The sequence below is a fragment of the Accipiter gentilis genome, chromosome 1, assembly GCF_929443795.1.
Source record: "Accipiter gentilis chromosome 1, bAccGen1.1, whole genome shotgun sequence".
NCBI classification, from domain to species: Eukaryota; Metazoa; Chordata; class Aves; order Accipitriformes; family Accipitridae; genus Astur; species Astur gentilis.
Genome location: NC_064880.1, coordinates 12,824,163 through 12,849,463, shown reverse-complemented (window position 1 = coordinate 12,849,463; position 25,301 = coordinate 12,824,163). Strand labels below are relative to the sequence as shown.

Sequence of the window (25,301 nt, the reverse complement as noted above, 5' to 3'; positions counted from 1 at the left end):
AGGGTTGTTTCAAGCGAGTCACTGTGCACTTGACTGTCCTCTGCTAGATTCAAGTCAGGAATCAACTTTTATGGCCGCTGAGCTTCTCCAGAGTGCTTATAATGCAAGAAGCGTGTTGCACTATTGACATGAAAGACCTAAACCTCCAACTTTCTCTCTTATACCTTTGCTCAGAAAGGTGCCTGGAGTTCACACAGGATGTTCTACATAGTAAGCAGGAGCTGGCACGCCAAGCAGTGGTGTCACCAAAGTTTGGGTAACATATTAACCAAACACCTTTTTATAAAAATAATGATGCAGCAGAATATGCAGCTCCTGCTCAAGAGGGGCCGTAAGAGTTTGTAAGGTGAGTGGCTCGAGGCCAAATGTCTCTTTGAAAGCAATGATTCAGCAGAATATGCGGTCCTTGCTCAAGAGAGGCCATAAGACTTCACAGGTGAGAGACTATGGGTCACATGTTTTTGAAAGTTCTTAATAATAGTTACTTTTAAAAAGAAGTTAATAAGGCTTGGCTGTGGTATGAGCCAAGGGAAGTCCACACTTGTGTCCTGTGTTTACCAAAAGAAAGAGAGAACAGAGTTTCTAAGCTGCTTCTGCATGTGCTATGATAAGATTTTTAAGGCAGAAAAAAACCCAAACCATGTTGGATGTCCTCTTCTCTGTAACACTCGACCGCAGCCTGCAGCTACTTGATGGACAGTAACAATGATGATGGGCCAAACTTTTCCGGGTAGCAATAAACAGTATAATTGGCCACAAACGGCAGTTTGAGAGATTTGGACTGAACATTTGGAAAAAGCTTTTTGAAGGTTTTGAAGGTTGGCCTGTATAACAGCATGGCTGACGTGATCTGATGTGGAAGACAATCCCACTCCAAGGACTTGTTTAGCTATCCAAATCAGGTTGATTTGAATGGGATTTAAGTGCCTAATTATTCTTGAGAACCTGGGTTGAAGCTGCAGCAAATGATGTAATGGAAACCCAATGGGTAGATGGGTGAATGAAATAAGTGACTATAAACAAATCAATGTCCTTAGATAGGGAGAACATGCAAAGGCACATGAAAACTTTCAAGATGAATCTCGAAAAGCAGGTATCTGCAGTTTGTGCTTAAAAGAAGTATCTGACCAAGCAGATCTCATCTCATATTTTATAGAAAGGGAAAAGGTGGATGCCAAAAGTTTGCAAGTTTATGAAAGCAAAACAAGAAATAGGAATGGTAGCTGAACAAGAGTAATTGCTGGCTAGAGAAGAGAGACTGTTTTAGACCAATGCCCAGTTAGTTCCCAAGCAGCAATCCACTCCCCCTGGGCAACTCCCCCCAGTTTATATATTAGGCATGGCATCTGTGACCCCCCAACTAAGCACACCTGATCAGAGAGAGCTCTGAACAATTTCTTCATCCTGTGCAGCAGCCTGGAAGAGTTGCCTTGGAGCAGGTAAGAGCGAAGGGAAATCTGGTTCATGAAATGGCTACTTTTGCCAAAGGTACCTGGCTGCGATAAGCACATCCAAGGCTAATACCAAATGTGTCCTAAAAAGTTTATTTTGATAGGACATTCTCCATGTGGCATGTTAAAAAACGTGATTCTCGTAAGCCAGGCAAGGAGGACTCTAATGTCTAAGGAAACTGCATTAAAGAGGAAGGAGTTTCAGACATCAATACAGTCCCATTCTGCAGCCTGTTGAAGCAAAACTTTCTCTCCAGCTGACAGTGAGGTGATATTAAAAGACCAAAAACTAAAGGAGGTGGACAGAAGGTATTCTCATGTGCCAGAGAGTTAGCTGCAGTACCTATGTGTGCATTTTCATGTTTCAGCGATAGAGGAAAAGATCTGACATAACAAGGTGATGCAGCATTACATATGCCCTCAGGTGGCAGTATACACTCAGGTAGTTAACCCGGAGTTCCAGACATACTGTTACCCTATGCTAACATATAACGGGCCCTCAAATCTCATATTTGATACATAGTCACTTCCATGTAGTCTTTAAGTACTGATAACATTTCAGCCAAATGTGTACTATCTGTGTAACAATAACATAAAATACTATTAAAAAAAAACATTAAAGAGGTAAAAAAACCCAGATGAAAACCTTAAGATTAATGGCATGTTCATAAGATTTTCAAAGTTGTGTCACAGGATTTTGAGCAACACACAAACACCCTTTCATATGTACATGAGTCCAGAGACTGAAGTCTGCAAGTTCAGCCCATTCCAAAGGCAGGGGTGAAAAGAGAGATCTATCAGGAGAAAGTAAAGCTAAAGTACAAAGTTGAGTGCCAAGGTTGTACACTGGAAACAGTACAGTCAATATCCCCAGTTAGGGGAATCCATGATTACCTCTTTTGTAAGTCTACAAATCCTGGCAGTCAGAATGTACCTCTTATTAACCAGCCAAATCCTTTTTAAATTCATAGGTTTTGCCTACAAAAAGCACTGCTGGCATTGAGAGGCAGAATTTTTTTTTTTTTTTTTTTTTTTTTGTGCATGGTGTGAAAAAGTACTCCCTTTTGTTTGCTTTAAGCTTGCTGCCACCTCATTTCAGTGTTAGTCATAGGTCAAGTAATGGGAGAAACTGCTTGTCAGTATCCCTTTCACCTTTGCTACACTTTTCAGGATTTTACAGACCTCTGTGACAGATCCTCTGTCATAGTTCTTTTCATAGTTTTAGCTATATGGTTTATTCCATTGCTGCTTTCCTAGACTGAGTGCCAAGTTTAAATCCTCTTAAAAATGCTTCATTTTTACTGCATGATATTCAGCTTTTTCTGAAAAATAAGCCCCATTTCACTGTTTTGTAAAGTCAATATCTGAAAAACTTACTTAACAGAAATAGGTATTTCTAAAAATAGAAGCTATGATGTTACTTTGCAAACCACAAAATATATTTGAATACACATTTTAAAAAATCTTGAATAAATCCAAGATTCATTTTATAAGAAGAAAGTAACCTACCTTATACTTTATTTTTATGATGCCAGTTGATATTTTAAATAAGGAGTGTCACTGGCCTGGGATATGCAAAAAGAAATCCACAAGCTGGAGAAATGGGCCAACAGGAGCGTCACAAAGGTCAGCAAAGGCAAAAGCAAACCTCTGCCACTGGGATGGGATAACCCCATGCCACAGGACAGGCTGCACTCCAGCTGGACAGACAGCAGCTCTACAGGAAATGACCCAGGGTCCTTGTGGACAAAAAGTTGAATATGAGTCAGCAGTGTGCCCTTGCAGCCATAGAGGCAATAGCATCCTGGGCTACACGAGTAAAAGAGAGGTAATCCCACTCCTCTGTTCAGCACTTGGGAGACACCTGAAGACATGTACACAGTTTTGGGCTCTCCAGTACAAGAAAGACATTGATGTGCTGCAGCAAGTCTAGCAACAGCCAAGAAGACGGTTAGAAGCTGGGGAGCATGATGTGCAAAAAGGGGCTAAGAAAGACAAGCTTGCTCAGGATTCAGAAAAGAAGGCTAGCAGGAGATCTTAAGGTCTCTTAAGAGATCTTAAGGTGGTCTTTAACCACCTTAACGGAAGGGCATAAAGAAGACAAAGCTGTACTCTTCTGAGCAATTGACAGTGACAGGATAAGAGGCAACAGACACAAGATGCAACATGAAAAATTCAAATTGGATATAATAATAAATCAGATATAATAAAGTGTTTTCACTATAAGGGTCATAGAAGGTAATAAAAACTTGACAAGACATAGAATGGAACAACCAAAACTAACTAGACCTGCTTTGACTAGATTGGCTGAGAGGCCTGCAAATGACCTTCCAGCCTAAGTATTTTATGAGTCTACGAAAAAAAACAGGAATGTAGAGGAAATTAGCAATGACAAGTTGGACCCCAGGATGAGCAATGGTCTCCTCAAATGAAATTCTGCCTTGCACCGCATCAACAGTCCTGAGCAACCTGCTCTAATGTCAAAGCTGGCTTTAAGCAGAGACAGGTGACCAATGGAGAGTTTCCCAGAGCTAAATTAATTTAAAACAATTTCTCCATTTTTATACCATGATATTTGGATAACTTCACTGAAAGGAGTACTGGCACCTCTTTGCAAAGGAAAAGCAGTTTGAAATCCTTTTACCCACAGAAAGAGATCTTTTTAACAAAACCTGTGTTACAACTTTTCAAAGTATGTAAAAGCCTGCAAGAATGACAAGAAAAAAAAGAGTACGACCCACCTGAGTCAGCTTCTTGTGAGCACAGTTTACTCCACTAACCATAATCATGTTGGGCATCAAAGGTCTGGGATAGTGTAAAACAAAGTCTAGCTTCATAAGCCAAATGGAAGCCTGCCGTAAGAGATCTGGCACAGTCACGTCCCGCTGAAGGAATTCAGAAGCTAGTTTTGCATATGGTTGAAAGACAATATCACAGAGAAAATAATTTGGGAGTTCAAACATTAGATTCTTCACCCGCTGGAGAAAGTTCATGCGGTCTGTAAGGTCTGTGAATACCCTGGGGACATAAGAAGGGGGACTGGGACACTGAGTGGCTTCCAATTCTAAGCCACATGGTATTTGCTGCAAGAAAAACACAGAAGGGAGTGAAAGATGCTCAGCCAGTATCTGCCCACAGGGTAGTATTGGATCTGTAAAGACAGCATCAAACTTGCTCTCCTCAAGATATCGGACAAGCTCTTTGTTGTACAGTAAGTGTGTACAGGTAGACAGGAACATGGCAGAAGTATTTTTCACTCCTTCATACATTTTAATAATTCTTTCCAGAAAAGATCCTTCTTCAAATACATGCTGGCTAGTTCTCCAGAAATTTTCATCCATCTCTTCCTTTGTGAAAGGGACTGAGTAGGTTTTCATAACAAAATTCTTTGTTGGCTTTATGTACAAACTGATTTCAGGTGCAACAACGACTATTTCATGTCCCTTCTGCCTGAGACCATCCAACACTTCCCGCATGCTGAGCCAATGACTCCCGTCCACCGGCACCACCAGCAGCTTCCCACCAGCAGCCACACTGAGCACAGACAGGAGCAGCACCAGTGTTGCCGTGACTTGCGGATGAGCACTAAGCACCAGGGCCATTTCAGCAGAAATCTGGTGAGTACTGCCCAGAAAGAAAACCACTGGTGGCACTGAAGCAACAGCACTAACTCCACGCTTTTAAGCAATCTGTCCTACAGCCTAACTTTTGATCCTTGGAGGTATTTGCTGTATGGTAAATGTATAATCACTGATTTGATAAAAGGCTGCATAACAAGGACTAGAGTTCAGCAATCTACACAGGTGGGCGGTAAATGTGGTGGATGCACCAGATAAGCCCCATCTATTTCTATTAGAAAACCTTTGGCAGCTCTATTGCCTTTGAGCAGGATCTGCCAAGCCACCATAACCCCTTCAGGCTCATTGATTTTTTTCTCAAATCTCACATAGCCATCGCCAAGGTGAAATCTTCTGAGGCCTCCCTGTAAACAGGGATGGCACTTCTTCTCCTGAGAGTCCACAGCCTGCAACATTCCTCCTTATTCCAGCTTTGGAAACACCCATGTGAAGAAGCAGACAAATTCATTGACAAAGAAAGAAGTTGTAAGCCAGCATGGGTACACCAGGACAGAAGCCTGACATGCATTTCTCAGTAAATACAAGACCCTGCTACAAGAATTTGCATAGTTCTATGGATTATACCTAACTGCAAGGCTGTGACAGGCCCTCAGGCTTGCCTGCTGCTCTTCCATCACTGACTAAGGGAGAAAGAGTACCAAGTTACTCAACATGACAAAAAATGGCTTCACATACGTGTAATGAAAAAGGCATCAACTGAGCATACTTTATAAGTGAAAAGGTAGAGCTGCCTTCACAGAAAATGGGAAGTGAGGAAGAAAGTGAGAGAAAAATAATTTATTTCGTGCATATTTGCCTAACTCACCCTAAACAGGAACTTGATTCCTATCTGCAAGACAAAATTCCACCCTTGTGAACACAGAAGTCTATCAGAACAAGAATTAAAAACAGAGCATGACCCACCTGAGGTAGCTCCTTGTGAGCACAGTTTACTCCTCCAATTACAATGATGTTGGGCATCAAAGGTCTTGGATAATCTAACACAAAATCTAACCTCATGAGCCAAATGGAAGCCTGCCGTAAGAGATGCAGCACAGTCACATCCCGCTGGAGGAACTCAGAAGCCAGTTTTACGTATGGTTGAAAGACAAAATCACAGAGAAAATAATTTGGGAGTTCAAACATTAGATTCTTCACCCGCTGGAGAAAGTTCATGCGGTCTGTATGCTGTGTAAATACCCTGGGGACATAAGAAGGGGGATTGGGACACTGAGTGGCTTCAAAATCTAAGCCACAGGGTATTCCTCGTAAAAAAAACACAGAAGGGAGTGAAAGATGCTCAGCCAGTATCTGCCCACAGGGTAGTACAGGGTCTGTAAGGACAGCATCAAACTTGCTCTCCTCAAGATATCTGACAAGCTCTTTGTTGTACAGTAAGTGTGCACAGCCGGTGATCGCCAAATCAGAGACTCTTTTCATACTTTGGTATATTTTAAGAAATCTTTCCAGAAAAGATCCTTCTTCAAATAAGTCTTGTAAAAATGCCTGGAAATTTTCATCCATCTCTTCCTTTGTGAAAGGGACTGAGTAGGTTTTCATAACAAAATTCTTTGTTGGCTTTATGTACAAACTGATTTCAGGTGCAACAACGACTATTTCATGTCCCTTCTGCCTGAGACCATCCAACACTTCCCGCATGCTGAGCCAATGACTCCCGTCCACCGGCACCACCAGCAGCTTCCCACCAGCAGCCACACTGAGCACAGACAGGAGCAGAACCAGTGTTGCCGTGACTTGCGGATGAGCACTAAGCACCAGGGCCATTTCAGCAGAAATCTGGTGAGTACTGCCCAGAAAGAAAACCACTGGTGGCACTGAAGCAACAGCACTAACTCCACGCTTTTAAGCAATCTGTCCTACAGCCTAACTTTTGATCCTTGGAGGTATTTGCTGTACGGTAAATGTATAATCACTGATTTGATAAAAGGCTGCATAATAAGCATTTATTTCTAGCCAAGTCCACAGGATTGGTGGTGTGTGGTAGATGCACCATCTGATTCTATTAGAGGAAAAGTAAAGAGTGTCCCAGGAAGCAAGCAGGGGTGGTTCTGGTTGGCAATGTATTTCTGATAGCTTTCCTCTGGCTTTTTTTCCTCCTTTTGCAAGTGCAGGAGATGTGTCACATCCACATGACCATTCAGCCTAGTAGAGGCTGCTCGCTTCCCCCAGGCAAGACCTTTCCCCTCTCTCTCTTTGAAGAGTCATCTCTAGGAGGCTTATGTCCCGATAGCAGATGTGGAAGAGCTGTTTAAGATGGTTTCTAGACTGAGAAGACCGATGAAGTTGGAAGCAGGATGCCAGGTTTCTCTGCAGGACACATCAGCCATATTAAGCAGTACTTCCAGTCTCCGACACCTGCCTCGGGATGGAGGAGTTGGCTTTGTGACCTCGGAGGGCAGAGCAGAGATGTATGAACACTCTTTGAGGGGCACTTTCCATGAAACAATTCAGGGCCTAATTCTGGCTTTTTTGTCACTGGCAAATCTTGCATGGTGTCCAGCAGCGGTGGAGTTGCACGAACGCTCAGGTGGCAAATTACAGTGTGCAAGAGGATGTCTGTAAGATGCCACAGCCACATCTGCCACTTGGAGATGGGTGGAATTGCCACACAGGCTTTGTGACCTCACCCCATGGTGCACAAGTCCTAAATAATATGACAGAAGAGGAAAGCCAGGGCACAAAAAAGAATAGCAAAACTCTCCAGGCTGTCCCACAGAGCAGCAGAGGAGGCTCTCCATTAAAAACTGCATGCATTGCTATATTCTACACCTGAGGCACCCAGAGTACATGCTACATCTGAGAAGTCAGCATAATTGCCAAGGCTGCATCCATCCCCTCATTGCTAGTCATGCTGTGTTGGACATGTCAAATCAGACCTGTTCCATGGCTCCATTCATTAGGACTGGGGTTTTGAGCCTGAAAAGAGCTTTTAAGGTTTTCTGAGCTGTCCCATGGGAGCTGCTCAAAAGACAAATCCAACACTTTGTCCTAATGTCCACAAATTATGACAATCACTTTGGCTGGTGGATACAACATCCCATCACCAACCTTCACGAGGAGAACCTAGAGCTTCTCTTCAGCTGAGCATACTTTATAAGTGAAAAGGTAGAGCTGCCTTCACAGAAAATGGGAAGTGAGGAAGAAAGTGAGAGAAAAATAATTTATTTCGTGCGTATTTGCCTAACTCACCCTAAACAGGAACTTGATTCCTATCTGCAAGACAAAATTCCACCCTTGTGAACACAGAAGTCTATCAGAACAAGAATTAAAAACAGAGCATGACCCACCTGAGGTAGCTCCTTGTGAGCACAGTTTACTCCTCCAATTACAATGATGTTGGGCATCAAAGGTCTTGGATAATCTAACACAAAATCTAACCTCATGAGCCAAATGGAAGCCTGCCGTAAGAGATGCAGCACAGTCACGTCCCGCTGGAGGAACTCGGAAGCCAGTTTTACGTATGGTTGAAAGACAAAAATCACAGAGAAAATAATTTGGGAGTTCAAACATTAGATTCTTCACCCGCTGGAGAAAGTTCATGCGGTCTGTATGCTGTGTAAATACCCTGGGGACATAAGAAGGGGGATTGGGACACTGAGTGGCTTCAAAATCTAAGCCACAGGGTATTCCTCGTAAAAGAACCACGGAAGGGACTGAAAGATGCTCAGCCAGTATCTGCCCACAGGGTAGTACAGGGTCTGTAAGGACAGCATCAAACTTGCTCTCCTCAAGATATCTGACAAGCTCTTTGTTGTACAGTAAGTGTGCACAGGTAGAGAGAGTAATGGCAGAGATGCTTTTCAGTCTCCAGTGCACTTTAAGACTCTTTCCAGAAAAGATCCTTCTTCAGATACATCCTGTGAAAAAGAATGGATACTTCCATCTACATCTTTCTTTGTGAACGGTATTGGATACATTGTCATAATAAAATTCTCTGATGGTTTTATATGTATGTCTATTTCAGGTGCAACAACGACTATTTCATGTCCCTTCTGCCTGAGACCATCCAACACTTCCCGCATGCTGAGCCAATGACTCCCGTCCACCGGCACCACCAGCAGCTTCCCACCAGCAGCCACACTGAGCACAGACAGGAGCAGCACCAGTGTTGCCGTGACTTGCGGATGAGCACTAAGCACCAGGGCCATTTCAGCAGAAATCTGGTGAGTGCTGCCCCAAAAGAATATCCCCAGCTCCATGTTTTTAAGCAATCTGTGCTGTGCTTTCTCCGGATGATCTTTAGACTTATTTGCAGTGTGGTAAATGTATAATCATGGGCATGGCAGAGACAGAATAAAAGGTGTTAAAGTTCAGTCAATTTAGCAGATAGTAATCAGAGCAGCAGCTAGATTGGGAAACACCCACCTCTTTGTATTGGAGGAACACTGGGATTTATGGAAATAAGGGATCATTTAACAAGTGATCTGCTCCAAAGAGCTAATTAACAGATCATTAATTTTCTAAACAAGAATTTTCAGTCTAAGAAAATTCATCCCCTCCTGCCAGTCCAAATCATTTTCTATTTGTAAAAGCTTAGAAAAATATTAATGCTTCACATGGGAAATGGTCTGGTTTCTTTATCAGTTTTCTATCTTGATGCTGTAATAAAAATGGAAAATTAGCTATGAAAGTTCATTTCACTGAAAGGCCTCCTTTTGGAAGGAAGAAGTAGGGGCTGGAAGGAGAAAGGACAAGGACACGGGGTTTGCCACCTATATTTAAAATTAAATTAGGAACTCAGAAATACCGTTCCAGATCAGCCTGGGAAGAGTATGCCCCAGGGCCATGAAAGCAAACAACATTCATGCATAGGCAGGATTTGCAGACAGACAGCCCTAATTATGAAAATTATTGCACAGAAGTAATTTTGACAATACAATAATTTAGTATGGAGGTTGATAGTATACATCAGAATTTTTTTAAAGTACATTTACTGAACTACTGCAGCTCTACGTACAGCCTTTGCAGGAAAACTTTTCAGAAGGCAGCGTAAGCTGTTGCAGATGTGCAGGGTTGGACAGCAGCTATGAAAACGTCCAACAGTTTTGCAGAAAATTTTGTAAGGAATCCATGCAGTGAAAGGATAAGCCTGGACTGACAGAGCAACCAGAACGTTACCTGCCGACTGATGCGTTATGACACTTTATTTCTAAATTATGAAAGGATGGCTCTATTAAACCAAAAAGATTCATAGTTCTTAAAAATCAACTGTGACAGTAAAATAAATAGTTTGAGTTAATAATACTGATTTGGCAAACACCAGCATCAGACCCGCCTGGTAAGACAGCAATCACTGTCCCTGGTGGGTGTGTGCCTCATTAGTGAGAGTGCAGTGATGAACTACTTCCACCTAGCCCAAAGAAAACAATTATGTAAGCAAAAATGCTTATATCCTGCCAATGCTGTAGAAGAGTACCTGCAAGAGTGGGAGAGAATTAAAATCAACCCCGGTTTTCACCTATTTTCTTTGTCTTTACAGTATACCTTACTGCACATATAAATCCCACAAACCCATGTATACAATTATATACATACAGAGCAAACAGCATTCTCCCTTCAAACATTAATATAGTTCATCAAGGAAATCACTGACCTGAGATAATGTTTTTTTCTTTCCACAGTTTATACCTCCAATAAAAACTATGTTGGGCATCACTGGCATGGGATACTCAAAAACAAAATCCATTCTTTTAAGCCAAATGGATCCATGGCTTAAGAGCTCCTTCATTGTTACTGGTCTGTGAAGAACATCTGAGGCCAGAAGTTCAAATGGCAAATAGGCAAAATTGCAAAGAAATGATTCTGATGACTTGAGAAATAAGTTCTCCACACGCTGCATAAACGTCATGTTGTCTGAGTTGTCTGTAAATGTTCTTGGGACATAGGAAGGGGGGTCAGGACACTGAGTAGCCTGCAAATCAAGACTGCAGGGGAGTCCCCGTAAAAAGAAAACTGATGGGATAGAGAGATGCAGAGCCAGTATTTGTCCACATGGTACAACAGGATCTGTGAGAACTGCGTCAAATTTACTCCCTTCAAGATATTGCATCAGATGCTTATTGTGCAGTAAACTGCTACAGGAGGAGATGTAGAGATCGGAGATGACTTGAACTTTTTCATAAAGTGCAGTAATTCTTTGAAGAAAAGGTCTTCTCTCAAAAAGATCATTCGCAAATGAATGCATGCTTGCTCCCAGTTCTTCCCTAGTTAAAGGCACTGGATATGTTTTGAGAGTGTAATATTCAGATGCCTTCACGTTCAAGTTTACTTCTGGTGCAACAATGACAATTTCGTGCCCTTTCTGACTGAGGGCTGCCAGCAGTGAGCGCATGCTGAGCCAGTGACTCCCATCCATTGGCACCACCAACAGCTTTCCACCATTAGCCAAGCAAAACAGAGACAGGAAAACCAAAACCCCCACAGGAACTAAGTAACTGTATTTACTTACATGAGCCATGTTCCTAGAAATCCAAAGCCTGTTCATCTGCCCTGACCTAACAGATTTTAAGTAGACCCACAGTCCTCGTCGTCCACCCGTCCGTCATCCCCGCCCCCTCCGCCAGATTCTCACATTCCCTCTTAACGACCCGGCTTTTCCAGCAGAACCAGTCACCGGTAACCATTCAAGGCATTGATGAATCATTAAAGAAACATGATAAATCAACTTAGGTTGGGCAAAACTGGGCTTTGTATCTGAGGCTCCCTTGGGATGGGTCCTTTCTGATTGTTTCTCTGTGCTGATTGATGTTAAATTGAAAATAAAATCAGGCTTTGCAAAAACAAAATCCCAAGCCTTTGAATAATGCTGGCACTTGGAAGTAACTGGGCTTGCTGAAAGCAGGTATTAAAATGCTTTCCTTCTTTTCTTTCTTTCTTTTTTATAAGAATTTTACAGCTGTTCTGAGATGCTGTTCGAGTTTATGTTTGAAATAATGAAATTATGCCACTATACAGCACGATATCTGTGCAAATCCTAAGGAGGAGGCCTGTGATTTACATACAGCTCAGCACTGGGGCCAGATACAACACCAGGAACAAATTTATTACAATAAGCAACACTGAAGCAAAGGCTTGAATTCACGAAGGAAAACCACCAACTGCTATACATGACACTTTTTTTTTCTCATCCTGACCTATCTCTCTGTGCCTCTCTCGATCATTTTCTTCTTCCAGGAGCAATAAGAAGGAAAAGCCACACAATTCCCCTTATACCTAATACAAGAAAGCTTGGACAGAAGTACCCAGTAGCAGCCCTCTTGTTTCAGGCCAGGAATTGATTTTAAATGGTAAGAGGTGGTGTTATTACTTCAGATTAAAAGATAAAAGCAAGACAGCATGTCTGAGCAGTTAACAAGTACTTGTGATAAACTTGTCAACCTGCAAGACTGTATTTTGCCGTTAGATCTAACTGTGATGCAGAGGCATAGTTGGAAGACAAGAAGAAATCAGGACTGAAGAATCAGTACTTCTGCAATAAATATTACTGCTGAACTATGATCTTTAGCCCCTGGGCAAGATGAGAGCGAGAGTGAGCTTTGTCTTCAGAGGAAAGTCCGATTTTAACCTGGAGCTGCCATATGGCCTTGCCTGCAGGCAGGGTGCTGCTTTCCCAAAGGGTCTGCCTGGGTTTGTCTTGAGGAGCCATTAAGCAGCTCTGATGGACAGAACAGATAGGAGAAAGCACTACCCTGATAAAAGTGGCCGGGGGGGGGGGGGGGGGGGGGGGCTGGGTGAAGGAGGGGGGGCTGACAGGCAATTTGAATGCGACTTTTGTGAAAAAGCAAGATATGAACACTAGCAGCTCAACAGAAATAAACAGTACTTTCAATGGGCAGCATCAGGGGAAGTACCAGGAGGAGCAAAGCCTGAGGGCTGTTAAGGTTGACTTTGGGGAAGATGTGCGAGGCTTGTAAAATGCAAATATATTTTATTGTGAAGCTTCACTCATTCATGTTCAGGAAGGCCTATGAATTTGGGGGAAGAGTAAGAGTGGTGATAGGCAGGAAGAATCCATTCCCTAAGACTCAGGAAAGGCTGGCAAGTGAAAAAGGTTCAAGGGAAGAATAGAGGAAAGTCTGTTTATTTTTAAGCAATGTTCACAAAGGATGAAACTTTATCCTTTCTGGGAACCAATGTGATTTATAGCTGAAACAGCTGGATGACACTAACTACAGATTCATCATCTGCTGAGAGCTGTCTCCTCCTATCCTTTTCTACTTAATCTCTGACTTCACATGAGGCTGCTCGTCTTACAGCACAAGCAAGCAAGAATATACATCACATGCAGCAACAAGCTAACATATATCATGAGCACCAACAAGCTAACATACATCACATGCATGCCTTTATCAAGTACTTTTTTGACCACAGATGCCCCAGCAACCACCCATCAACATTTCCCCATCCAAAGCAGATGTCTCCTAAAAATGCAGCTGAGAAATCAGCTATCTAGTTTTTGTGATGGAAGCTGTTGTTAGACCAAAATCTTCACCACAAAATATTAGCCTTCAACTCAAACAGAAGGCTGCTGTTACAGAAAAGAGCACATGATGCTATTGCACATAACTCAGTGAGTTACTTTTCTGACTGGATAAGCAGCTAATGCTCTTGAAGAAATATTCTACTGCCTCTTATGTGGGGCACAGAATTTTTGGAAGAGCTGTTATAATTCACCTGCCCTTTTTGCATTAATTCCTAGGCTAGATGCTGTTTATGTACCTGACTTCAGCTGGAATTAAACTCAGCATAGCATGTGATGCCCTCACCAAACAAAATCCATGTGTTGGGCAGATCCAAGAAAAGGAGGTGGAATCACATCCTGTTCTGGTCCACTATACCACTCTGTTTTTCATGTGGATTGGCTATACAAAAAGCATTAATCTAAATTATCTCTTTAGGTAAGAAATGTCCATATCAAACACAGTATTAAACCTCACCCAGATCGTGCAGGTGTATGACTGCCAGAACTTTTCCCTTGTTATACCTTTCCCAGCCAGTCACTGACCTGAGATAATGGTTTCTTCTGTCCACAGTTTATGCCTCCAATGAAAATCATATTGGGCATTACAGGCATGGGATAGTCAAAGACAAAGTCAAGTCTCTTCAGCCAAATGGATCCATGACTTAAAAGCTGCCTAATTGTCATCGGTTTTTGGAGAAAGTCTGAGGCCAGGCTTTCAAGTGGTGAAAAGATCATACTGCAGGTGAAAGTCTCTGAAATGCTGATGAGGAAGTTCTTCACTCTCTGAGGAAACGTCATATGATCTGTATTGAGTGAGAACATTCGTGGGATGTAGGATGGTGGGTCTGGACTCTGAGCAGCATGAATGTCTATAGCACACGGGATGCCCCGCAAGAAGAAAACAGTAGGGATAGAAAAGTGCAAAGCAATTATCTGTCCACAGGGTGTCAGAGGATCTGTGAAGATGGCATCAAATTTACTTTCTTTGATGTATTTCATCATCTCTTTGTTGTAGAGTAAAGAACTGCAGGAAGTTTGAAACATGGCAGAGCTCTTTCTGAAATTATCCCAGGTATTCAAAAATCTCATCAGGAACGGCTCTTCGCTAAAACAGTTTGCACTAAGTGAGCGCATAAGTTCTTCCATCTCTTCCTTTTTGAAAGGTACAGGGTACATTTTCAATTCATATATCCCAGAAGAATCTATCAGCATTTTGCTGTCTGGTGCGATGACAACTATTTCATGCCCTCTCTTGCTCAGCTCGGCCAGCACTTCCTTCATACTGAGCCAGTGGCTGCCCTCCATTGGGATCACCAGCAGTTTCCCAGCAGTGGCAAGACTCAGGCAGCCCAAGAAGGGGAGCAGCACTGCCACCAGCATGTTGCAAGTTAGACAGACAGGAACCCATGCAGGAGAAAGGCCAGGGGTGGTTCGCAAGCTTTTGTAGCTATGCTCCACCTATGCAAACACACCACTTGGCAATGCTTTCTAATGATACCTCTGCCCTTTTGGCTTGCCTCACATTTCAGGTGTTCACAAGTTTGCATGCATTGGACTCACAGTAGGTGACTAATGATTATAAAAGCTTGAGATGAGGTTTGGACTTCAAAAGCGGGTTTGTATGAGCACGAGAGAGGTGTGTCTCCTATCATATACACTTCGCTTGCCCAAGCTGAGACTACAGCTCAATGCCTCAGCCTTCTCTTCTTCCTCCCATAGTAGGAGCACAGCCTCATGACACTTCTTACCACCAGCAACCCAGCATGTTTTGCTGACATTTACTGACAACATGCTCTAAGGTGCATGGCAATCCATGAAAGAAATGCATACACAAAGTGAATGGACAGAAACACTGCTGACGTCACATGGTAGTACTGTGTCTATAAAGTAAATGTAACTTATAGTAAAGATAAATATGAGAAATCAATGTTAAAGTACCTGGGTTTTGTTTTTTCCTCAGTTGGTACAACTGAGAAAAATGAATATTTTTTTTTCATTGATGCAAACATGCATTTTTTTGAAGTAGCCAACAGAAAATATTTCCCCATCTCTACATGTAACTTCCATCTAACCTCTTATCCTATCAGGTATTAAAACTAAATTGCAAAACAGCACTTCATCATTGTACATCAGATAACATAAACCAACAACACGTTTCTAATTCATGAACTCATGAGTTCATGGCCAATGTCAGTTCAGTTCATGACTGAAAGAGTTCATCAACTCTGTGGGTCCAGATCCTTCTCAGCTGTAAACTGCTGGATTTTGAAATGTTGGTGATAAAGTCTCACCATAAAAGTTTATAAGTAGGTGGCTGGGCAGGTGCCTTTGGGATACAATTTGGTCCTCCAAGACATTCAGGGCTCTACATCACTGGTGGAGCTTTCTTTCACATGCAGTATCTGCATGCTTATTTTCAAGCCTGGTGGGAAAGCTTTGACCTTGTTGAGAACCTGCCCTCCAAAAAGAGCAGCCAGCTCCATCACCTGCACTGTCTCCATATCGGTAGTTTCCAACATAGGATTAACTTAATGGGAATTTCCAAACAGCTCGGGAGAAGGTGATGCATAGGAACAGACCTGTTGCTCGGAACCTCTGACAAGGCTGTCAAATGTACACTAGAAGATGCATTCAAGCTAGACTGACAGATGAAGACAGACAGTCATGCATGTCTTATGTGGGGCATTTACAGACATCTGCTTGGGTCTGTAATACCTTGTCAGCAATCTTTCGCACTCCTGACTCCATGTCCTTTTGAAAGACCCCTTGTGAACAACTGCTACTCCTCTTCTTTTATTCGAACATATATAACCAGTTAGTGTGAACCAAGTGGCACTGGAGACTGTCCTGGTAAGAGGATTGGCTCTGCCACTTCCAACACAAGCACTAAACATACTTATTGGGACAAAAAGGGAGGATATTAGGGCTTTCTTCTACTCTACTCTGTTTCAGGGGTACTCACAATTTGCAATACTTGAATATCCCTTTCCTGCTTTTGATCTGCTATAGAATACGCTGTACATGATTCAGAGACCTGGCTGGTACCCAAAGACCTGAATGGGAATTTACAGAAGACATCCACACACAGAAAAGCTTAAAACCTAATTAAATAACCTATAAAAAAAAGGGGGGGAGGGTACAATTTAAAAAGGCTTTCTTTTCGGGGTTTGATATTGACACCTTGACATAATGGCAGAGATGTAAATAAATCAGTCTGGCAGATGGATGTGACAGAAAAAGAACTGATGAATAGCTAAAATCTTAAGTCCTATAACCTTCATTGTGGATGAAAGGAGAATGGGTATATGGAAGTATGGATGGACAGTCCATGAGAGAGCTGGGAGGGGAGGACACCATGGGGCAGACAGAGAGCAGACTGCTTACAGGTTTTCCTAAGGCTACTCTTTCAGAGCAATATAGCCAAGTCCTGAGCCTGGCTTTGGTTGCAGGGACAGCTCTTACAGAGATGGACATGGCATAAGAAACTTAGATGAAATGGAAGGTAACAAGTCTGGCTTCCTGTTGGGGAGGAAAGTTTGCAACTCACCAAAATTCAGGTGAGCTTCAGTTCAACAAAAGACCTTATCATTTGCATAAAAGTTACATGTTACTTAAATTCTCATATCTGATAAGGATTTAGGTTTGCCAGGATATGATATAATCTGAATGCTGGATATTAGGAAATAACATTTCTGCATCATGCAGGATTTCTCATTAGCTTTCTATCTTTAAATACAAAAGTGTTGGCAGTTAGGTTTTAATGTAAGGATGTTTAAACATTTATGCTCTTACCTTTTCAATAAAAATAAAATAAAATTTTATACCTGAGACAGTTTTTTCTTCTGATCACAGTTTATCCCTCCAATAAAAAACATGTTTGGTATCACTGGTCTCGGGATCTCAAACACAAAATCGTATCTCATTAGCCAAACAGATCAACGGCTTAGAAGGTCTGTAGATGTCATTTTCTTTTGAAAAATCTTGTATGCAAGTTCTTCAAATTGAGCGAATACAGGCTTACAGTAAATGAACTTCAGCATATGGACCAGCATGTTCTTCACGTGTTGAGCAAATGTCATGCTATCTGAATTATTTAGGAAGAGTCTGGGGACATAGGAAGGAGGGTTTGGACACTGTGTGGCTTCAGAATCCATACCGCAAAGAAATCCCCGCAAAAAGTAGACAGAAGGAACTGAAAGATACTCAGCAATTATCGGACTGCACATCATAATCGGATTCGTGAAAACCACATCAAATTTGCTCCCTCTCAAATACTGCATCATGTCTTCATTGTGCAAAAAGCTCTTACAGTTGGTGAAAAAGAACCTGAAAATTTCCGACATGCTTTGATACATTGTAATAATAATATTCAAAACAGAGTGTTCAATAAAATGAGCACTAACAAATGAATTGAGCGCAACAGCTAAATGTTCCTCTGTGTAAGGTATTGGATATACTTTCACTGTGTAATTATGAGGCTCCTTTGATTTCATATGCAAACTTGTTGACAGTACAACCACAACAACTTCATGTCCATTTTGCTGGAGCTTCCCCACTACTGGGCACGTGCTGAGCCAGTGACTTCCATCCTAAGGTATAACCAAGATCTTTCCACCTTCAGCAAAGATTAAAGATGATGTCAGAAGAAGAAATATCCCAGTACATTGGTAAAAACACTGAAATGGAAGAGCCATTTTGGTGGAAGTAAACCGGAGGGTTCTGCTCTGGAGGCATCTGACACAGTCTTTTATATGAAGGTCCATGCAAGCTTTAACTTTTCTCCAGGGAACTTATTGACTGCAGAAATAAATATTTAACTTCCCAATATTGTTGTGGTTACCCTTCAATATTGCAATTGCTCATGTAACAGGGAAGGAGAGCACACTGTTCTTGGAAAAAGATGTCTCCCTTTGTACTTTCTGTTAATTTTTAAGCTTGAAAGTATATCAACACACTCCTTCCTTCATGAAACTAAGACCAGGGATGTCATCTTGTAATAATACTTGTGGTTAATACCATTGACTTGATAAGTACCCAGTGAGAAAATAAGCCTGGTTTTGCTTTCAAAAGGCAACCTTTAAAATACACCCAGCACAATGAATGGCAATCGCACCATTTCTTTTATGGGCTAGCCTAACTGAGAACACCTAACCAGTATGTAAAAGGTTGATGTTAAATTCCCACCTCCTGGAAGCAGTCAAACCTGCATGTCTTATGAATATATCACAGCTACCAGGATGTACCATGCAATCCCAAATCTGAGGAGGAGAGGAACAATCCTGTTTGTCTTTTCTCCCCATGGTACTAGATTTAAAAAATGAACTAAATGATAGGTTCAGGGCAAGTGAAGGGAAAGGAGGCCAGTGTAGACCTTCCAGGACACAAAGAAGGAGCCTCGGTCTTTGGTCACTGTCCTGAAAACCCTTTTTTATATATTTTGAGCAAGACAAAATTTAGAAGGAGATATATCTTTTACTAATCCCACTGGTAACACACACACAGAAAACCCCAACAAGCAAACTAGGCTTCTGAGCTCTCCTCCTTTCACAGAAACAGGCAGTAATGTAAGCAACCACATACAGGCGTCTCCTGGACCTCTTCAGCTATAAGTCCTGAGAGAGCTGCAAATTCGCCTTTCCTCTTCCATATTCCCTTTGAGCAGCAGCTCAACTTTGATGAGAAGAGAGATCCTCTCTTGATTAAATTAGCCAGGAACTTGGTAGTTAGACCTGTGGGTTTGAATCCACTCACAGGGAGGCACAAGCTGTCCCTAGAGTTCATGCTTCCTGAGGGAGGAACTGACTGCTGGGCTGTTATAAAAAAACTAGGTGGTAATACCCCAGCTTGGGTTTCCAGAGAAAGCTCTACTAGGGTGGTGTGACCCCTTGTTCGCTGCCATTCACTGCTATCCTCTGGAAACGTGCAGTGAACTGAGGCCCTCAGGGCTTTGCTGAAGGGATGTTTTTCCTTTATGCAAGTAAAAGCAATAACAGTTTGAACCCTTTTGGGTGGTGCTAAGGAAGAGGTCCTTATGAAGAAAAGAGCTGATGAAAAACTATCAGCAGCACAAAGTTATTCCTGTTCCTTCCTTCTATAAGTGGTGGTGGGATTCCCAGTATCTTCGGTATGGAGAAACAAACCCTTACAGCCTTAGGCAATGGGGTTTGTCTCAGTAGACACCCAAAGGGTCCTAGCACTGCTCTGTGTAGCTCCACACTGTAACACTGACATGGAGGAACCACCTTCAGACATGGAGGACCGATTTCTAGAGAAGGGCCAAATATGGGTGAGTGAGAGGGGGGAGACAGTTTTGCAAGGCACAGACTGAAAGAGTGAGACTGAACAGATTTATGAGTAATTCTGATTAAATACTGGAGATTTGGAGATAAAACATTTATTGCAACTGCTGTGACAGGAACTGACTAAATCCAATTGGAACTTGGTACTTGGTGTGTTTTTTTACTCTGCACTTGGATATGATTTTCAATAGCAAAATTAGCTGGCTGAAAACAGCCAATACAAAGTTTATCTTCCAGTGTCTGTAAGAAACTACAGTATGGCTACACTTTCTTATGGACTCAACAGACTCCCTACTTTTTGTACCAGACCATTAGAGCAAAACTGTGGAAAAGGTGAGGCAGGTGAGGCAGTAACAGGAAGGACAGAAATAAGAAAAAGAGAAATTAGAGGTAAACGGAGAACAGAAAGAACTTGTCGAAAGAACTATTTTACATCTTCCTTCAGTATCTCTTCTTCAAAATATGGAGGCAAAGGGATGTGGACAAGAGCAAACTGAAGAGGACAGTGAGATAAACCGTTTGTTTAGAGCAGCTGTTTCAGGTTGATACATGCTGTGTATTGAACATGAACAACGCATGACGGTTAAACTTTCTTTTTCAAAAGTATTGCTGCTTTTACTTGTCTGATGTTGTGTATTTTGACATTGCAATATAAGACAGATGAACAGTATTGCCAGCTTTAAAGGTGCTCAACATCCTTTGCAAAAGCATAATAAGCAGATGCTGACAGGATACCAGGCTGCTCTGAACTGCCACTAAGTTCATCAACACCTTGAATATTGCACAAAAAAAGTGACTAGCATTTGGTTCATGAACGGAGTGATGACTACTGCTTCAGTGCAGAAAATGAAGAGTTCCCCTATAGCTGTACTAATCTTAGCTACCCATGTCAGCAAATTAACAGCACCCGCAGACATGACAGGATCCCTTCTGAGGTCACACAAAGTGATGTTTGGGTTGTGCAGGCTTTTGAAAAGCATATATCTGCGTACCAGGTATGTGTGTGCACTTTGGTACTGCTTACTGTATTATTTGGCTTCTTGCCAAAGTCTTTGAATTCCACTTTAATTGCATATTTCAAAGGACCAGTTAGAAGTGTCTCCTTATCAGAGCTTCCCAGATTCTGCTGGCTCTGGCAGGAGGGCTTCAGAACAGGACCTGTCTTCTTAATCCTTGTGCTAGAGGGACAAACCACAAGGTATTTATTTAGTTACACTTCTCTTTTACTACCTACTTAAATCTGGGGTTATTTTAATGTTTTAAGTTAACTAGTTGTTTAAATAAGTAATGGGTGGTTTAGATTAAAAAAACAGGAACAACTCTGAAAGGTTGCTATAGTTTACATTTCTGAACTTTGTTTTGATCAAATCATATGAACCTTGTTTTTATGAGCTGCCCAAAAAACCAACTCTGCATTAACTTTGGCTAAAGATGAGATGTTCATCAAAATGTCTCAGGGCTTACAGTCTGAGTTCATTTGCGATGTCCCCCTAATGAGGGACCACTTACCATGCCAGCCTTCAGGTACTTCTGGAGTCATTAGTGCATGACGCTGGCACAGAACCTCTGCTCAGTCAAGATATTGGGTCTGATTTCCTGCAACCCTTGTATTAAACCTCCAGACACAGTAGGACTTGGCAATTGGATTTATGTGTCTGTTAATGCATATGTAATTGCTACTGAGACAGATGTCTATGCAAAGTGCAGGACAAGAGGAAATCCAGCCTGAGGCAGCCAGTACAGTTATCTGGTTATCTTAGTCAATGAGTAAGCACAGTTTGTGTTCCCCCAGGCCCAGTCCTGTGGTTGCATGTTCTCCCTCCGAGACTGCAGGCCACAGACAATGCTTACAGCTCAGGAGGGTCAGGGAACTTGGGATTTAATTCCCAGCTCTGGGCTAGATATGACACATATGCCCAGTTCAGCAAAAGCATGAGCTCCTCAGCACCCTGACATCTTCAGCTCCACAGCAGGTACTCCATGGGGCCATGTCAGACGTGGCAGAAAGGAGCCCTCTTTGGGAATGAGGCCACAACGCCTGATTTCTCTGTCTGTGGAAAACTATGGCAAGTGGTATAACAGAAACATCTGTGGCTTAAGCTCCTTGTCTGAGAAAAGAAACCACATTTTGAATCTCTTGTTCTCTCTCCCTTTCCTAGTCATCCTAACTTTTTGTTTTCTTGTCTGTTTGGCAATGGGCTACAAGGTTTTGGAGAACTATCTATTCTTACCATATGATTATATTTCTGAACAGTACTGGTCAACCCAGGGCTTACCACTGTGTATGCATAGGTAGATTTCTTTCTCCCATTTGACTCACTTCACATTTGTTTACACTCTACTGCATTATTGCCTTGTTGCTGGGCACTGTTCAAACTGAAATAGGGGAAATTCCTCTGCTGTCTGTAGGAAATGTAGCTAGAAAAGGCAGACTGAAGATAGGAGGAATACACAAGGCTTTTCAAGGTTTGGAACATGTGATTTCCAGCAAATGACAAATGTCAGTATGAAGATGGGAGATGCCAGGTATAAAATGAGGGCGGGATGGTTCTACCCTTGTAGCAAGCTACAAACTGTTTGCAGCTTTAAGACCTTCAAGATATAGAAGTAAAGAGTTATGTCATGGAACCAGCAAGAATTTGCCTCTTAAATCTCAAACTACAAAGTGCCACTCTCTTGAGCCTAACTTGAGAATGCCTTATTTATAATGTTATTCTAATATTATAATTTATAATAATATTCTAATATTCCAATTTATAATATTATTCTTTACTAAGTTCAGTGGACTCTGCATAAGCCTGTCAAAGATTATAAAAGAAATCTGAAAGAAGAAAGAAAATACCCTTCAGCTCAAAGATACTGTACTGCAGTTGTGTAGTGATATTATGTGACCACAATTCAGAAGTGAGGAAGTAATTTCATAGGAAAGAAATTTGTGTCCTGCTTTGTGCCTGGAAAGAAATGTCTGGTGCTATTAATTGTTTTAGAGACTATATGATAACTATCAAAATAGATTTAAATTTCTAGATTAGCTTTAAAAATCCTGCAGAACAATTCTGGTAGGAGCAAACGTCAAGAAGTAGGTATGAAAACTTATCTGAGTTTTGCATACAAGTGTGTTTCACCAAATACACTACTTTAGATTAATTCTTCCCATTTCAAGGTGACATTTATGTTTCACCATGATCTACAAACAGAAACAACATAGACAGCCAGTTTGGAAACCATATGTCATGGAAATACAACCGAAGCAAATTAACTGACTTTGCTGGGCTTAGAATTAAAAACAAAGGAAGACTTTTAGAGCATGGTCTTTGAGCTTTTGGTCAGGTGAAGGAAATATATGTCACACTCCATGAAAATGAAATCAAAACTGCGTCTGGTTGGTGAATGATATACACTCACTGAGGACAGTAATTTGTGGCTGGCAGATGAAGTCCATTTTTTGTTGGACTTCTCAGAAAATCCTCATTGATTCAAGTAAGTCATTTGCCTCCATCGAGGTAATTTGATTTCAGCCTGTGGAAAACAACTGCCAGAACCTGGTTGTATTAAATCATTACCAGAAACAATAAAAAAAAATCAGTAGCACTAAACTTCCAGAAACAATGTAATCAGATTTCATTGGAAAATGTATAATTTGGAGGAAAAAGAACATACCTCAGACAGTGGTTTCCTCTGAGCACAGTTTATACCTCCAACAAAGACCATATTGGGCATCACTGGTCTGACGTATTCAAACACAAAGTCAAATCTCAGAAGCCAAATGGAAGCAGAGTTCAGGAGGTCTAGCAGGGATACATCTCGCTGAAGAACTTCAGAGGAAAACTTTATTGCATCTTCGTAGAAACCATTACAGTACACAAGCTCCAGGAGGGAAACCAGTGCATTTTCCACTCTCTGGAAAAAGGTCATGTGGTCCGAGTTGAAGGTAAATAGTCTTGGGGTATATGACAGAGGACTTGGGCACTGCGGCGCTTCGTAGTGTAAGTTGCAAGGAAATCCTCTCATGAAGAACACAAATGGAAGAGAAAAATAATTAGCAAGTGTTGCTCCACACATAAAAACGGGGTCTGTCAGGACAGCATCAAAGCCACTTTGATTCAAGTACTGCAGGGTCTCCTTGCTGCTGAACAGGTTCTTGCACTGAACAAAGAATGTACGGAAAACGTGCACTGAGATGTTGTATAGTGCTAGAACGTTCAGAGGGAAAGGCAGGTCCTTCAGGTGAGTGGCAACGTACTCATGAAAGGCATTATCCAGCTCTTCTAACGTGTAAGACACTGGGTATGTTTTCACTGTGTATGCCTGTGTCGTTTCCATCTGCCAGCTTACTTCTGGTATAACCACCACCACTTTGTGTCCTCTCTCACTGAGCTTTTCAACCACTTGTCGCATGCTAAGCCAGTGGCTTCCACCCATGGGCACCACCAGGAGTTTCCTTCCATCTGAGAGGCCAGGCAGGAGGAGGATAAAAATCCAGGCAGAGCAAAGCCTCAAAGTCATGTTCCTGTGGTCAGAGTACAGACTGTGAGAGAGCCTTCTCCCTCAGGCAGTATCCTGAAGATGCTTTTGAATGAAGCTGATCGGTTTATCTGTTGAGTTGTGCTGCTTTGTCATAATCTTCTAGTTAATGATTCACTGCTTCGGCTTGTGGATGGTTTGGGGTTTTTTCTCATTACTTGTGAAGCCAAATGGTGTGACCCTTTCCTGTCCTGAGAGTCATTGGAGTTCCTCAGTGTTCAACAGAGAACTAGCTCCTCAACATGGTAGTCAGATTTCTTAGGAATTCTCTCTTGATCATTGATGTATCCTGTCTTACTCCTTGGCCAGGACCAAGGAAGGCAAGTTTGGTGTGAAAAAATCCAACACCACAGTAACAAATGAAAACAGCCTCAACAAATTTCATTGTGGTTGGAGACATGGAAGTTCAGATCATTTCTCTGAGGACAGAACAGGAGACCCTCAGGGCAAGGGGAAAGGGCAGATGAACCAACTCTTCTGAGCTAGCAGGAATCTCCAGTCTACAATGACACCAGCAAGAGACACTGAGAGAGGCTGACCTGGCAGCTGAGGCAGAGATCTGTGAAGTTGAAGCCCAGGTTCTTGCTTCAGGGCAGTAATGCAGTTGTTTCACAGCCTATGAGATGGCCTTCAGGCGGTTGAAAGCTCCTCACCACTTGCCTATACATCAAGTAGAGTCCAGACATAGGACATGTACTAAATGTGTTTTAACAACTACAACTCCCTGTATGGCTTGGACTATTCAGTAAAGACACAGGTGTGAGCCCAGATATCGGACCTGACTTAGCTAACGAGCAGCTTCATTGCAACTGTGGGTTTGCAAGAGCCTTCAGCTTTACAGCATTGCTTTTGACATTAATGGTGCCAAAAAGATTAGAAGCCTAAATAGCACTGTGGCATGGAAAAATAATGAAATGTAAGATATTTA

The 25,301-nt window shown here is 42.0% G+C and overlaps 1 protein-coding gene across 4 annotated transcripts in view; it reads right to left on the bottom strand.

The window, feature by feature from the left end:
- The window catches only part of LOC126038518 (UDP-glucuronosyltransferase 1A1-like), a 34,393-nt gene extending 9,961 nt beyond the window's left edge, over positions 1–24,432 (bottom strand). The window contains exon 1 of one of the 4 annotated variants that reach the window (XM_049800322.1): positions 23,510–24,432. In XM_049800322.1, coding sequence (XP_049656279.1) covers positions 23,510–24,355 — 846 coding nt within the window. In that variant the 5' untranslated portion in view covers positions 24,356–24,432. Of the gene's footprint in view, positions 1–4,192; positions 5,109–5,992; positions 6,911–14,093; positions 14,950–23,509 lie in introns of those variants that run through there. The other 3 variants (XM_049800330.1, XM_049800347.1, XM_049800355.1) reach the window with 3 other exon arrangements.
- Positions 24,433–25,301: the final 869 nt, after the last annotated feature.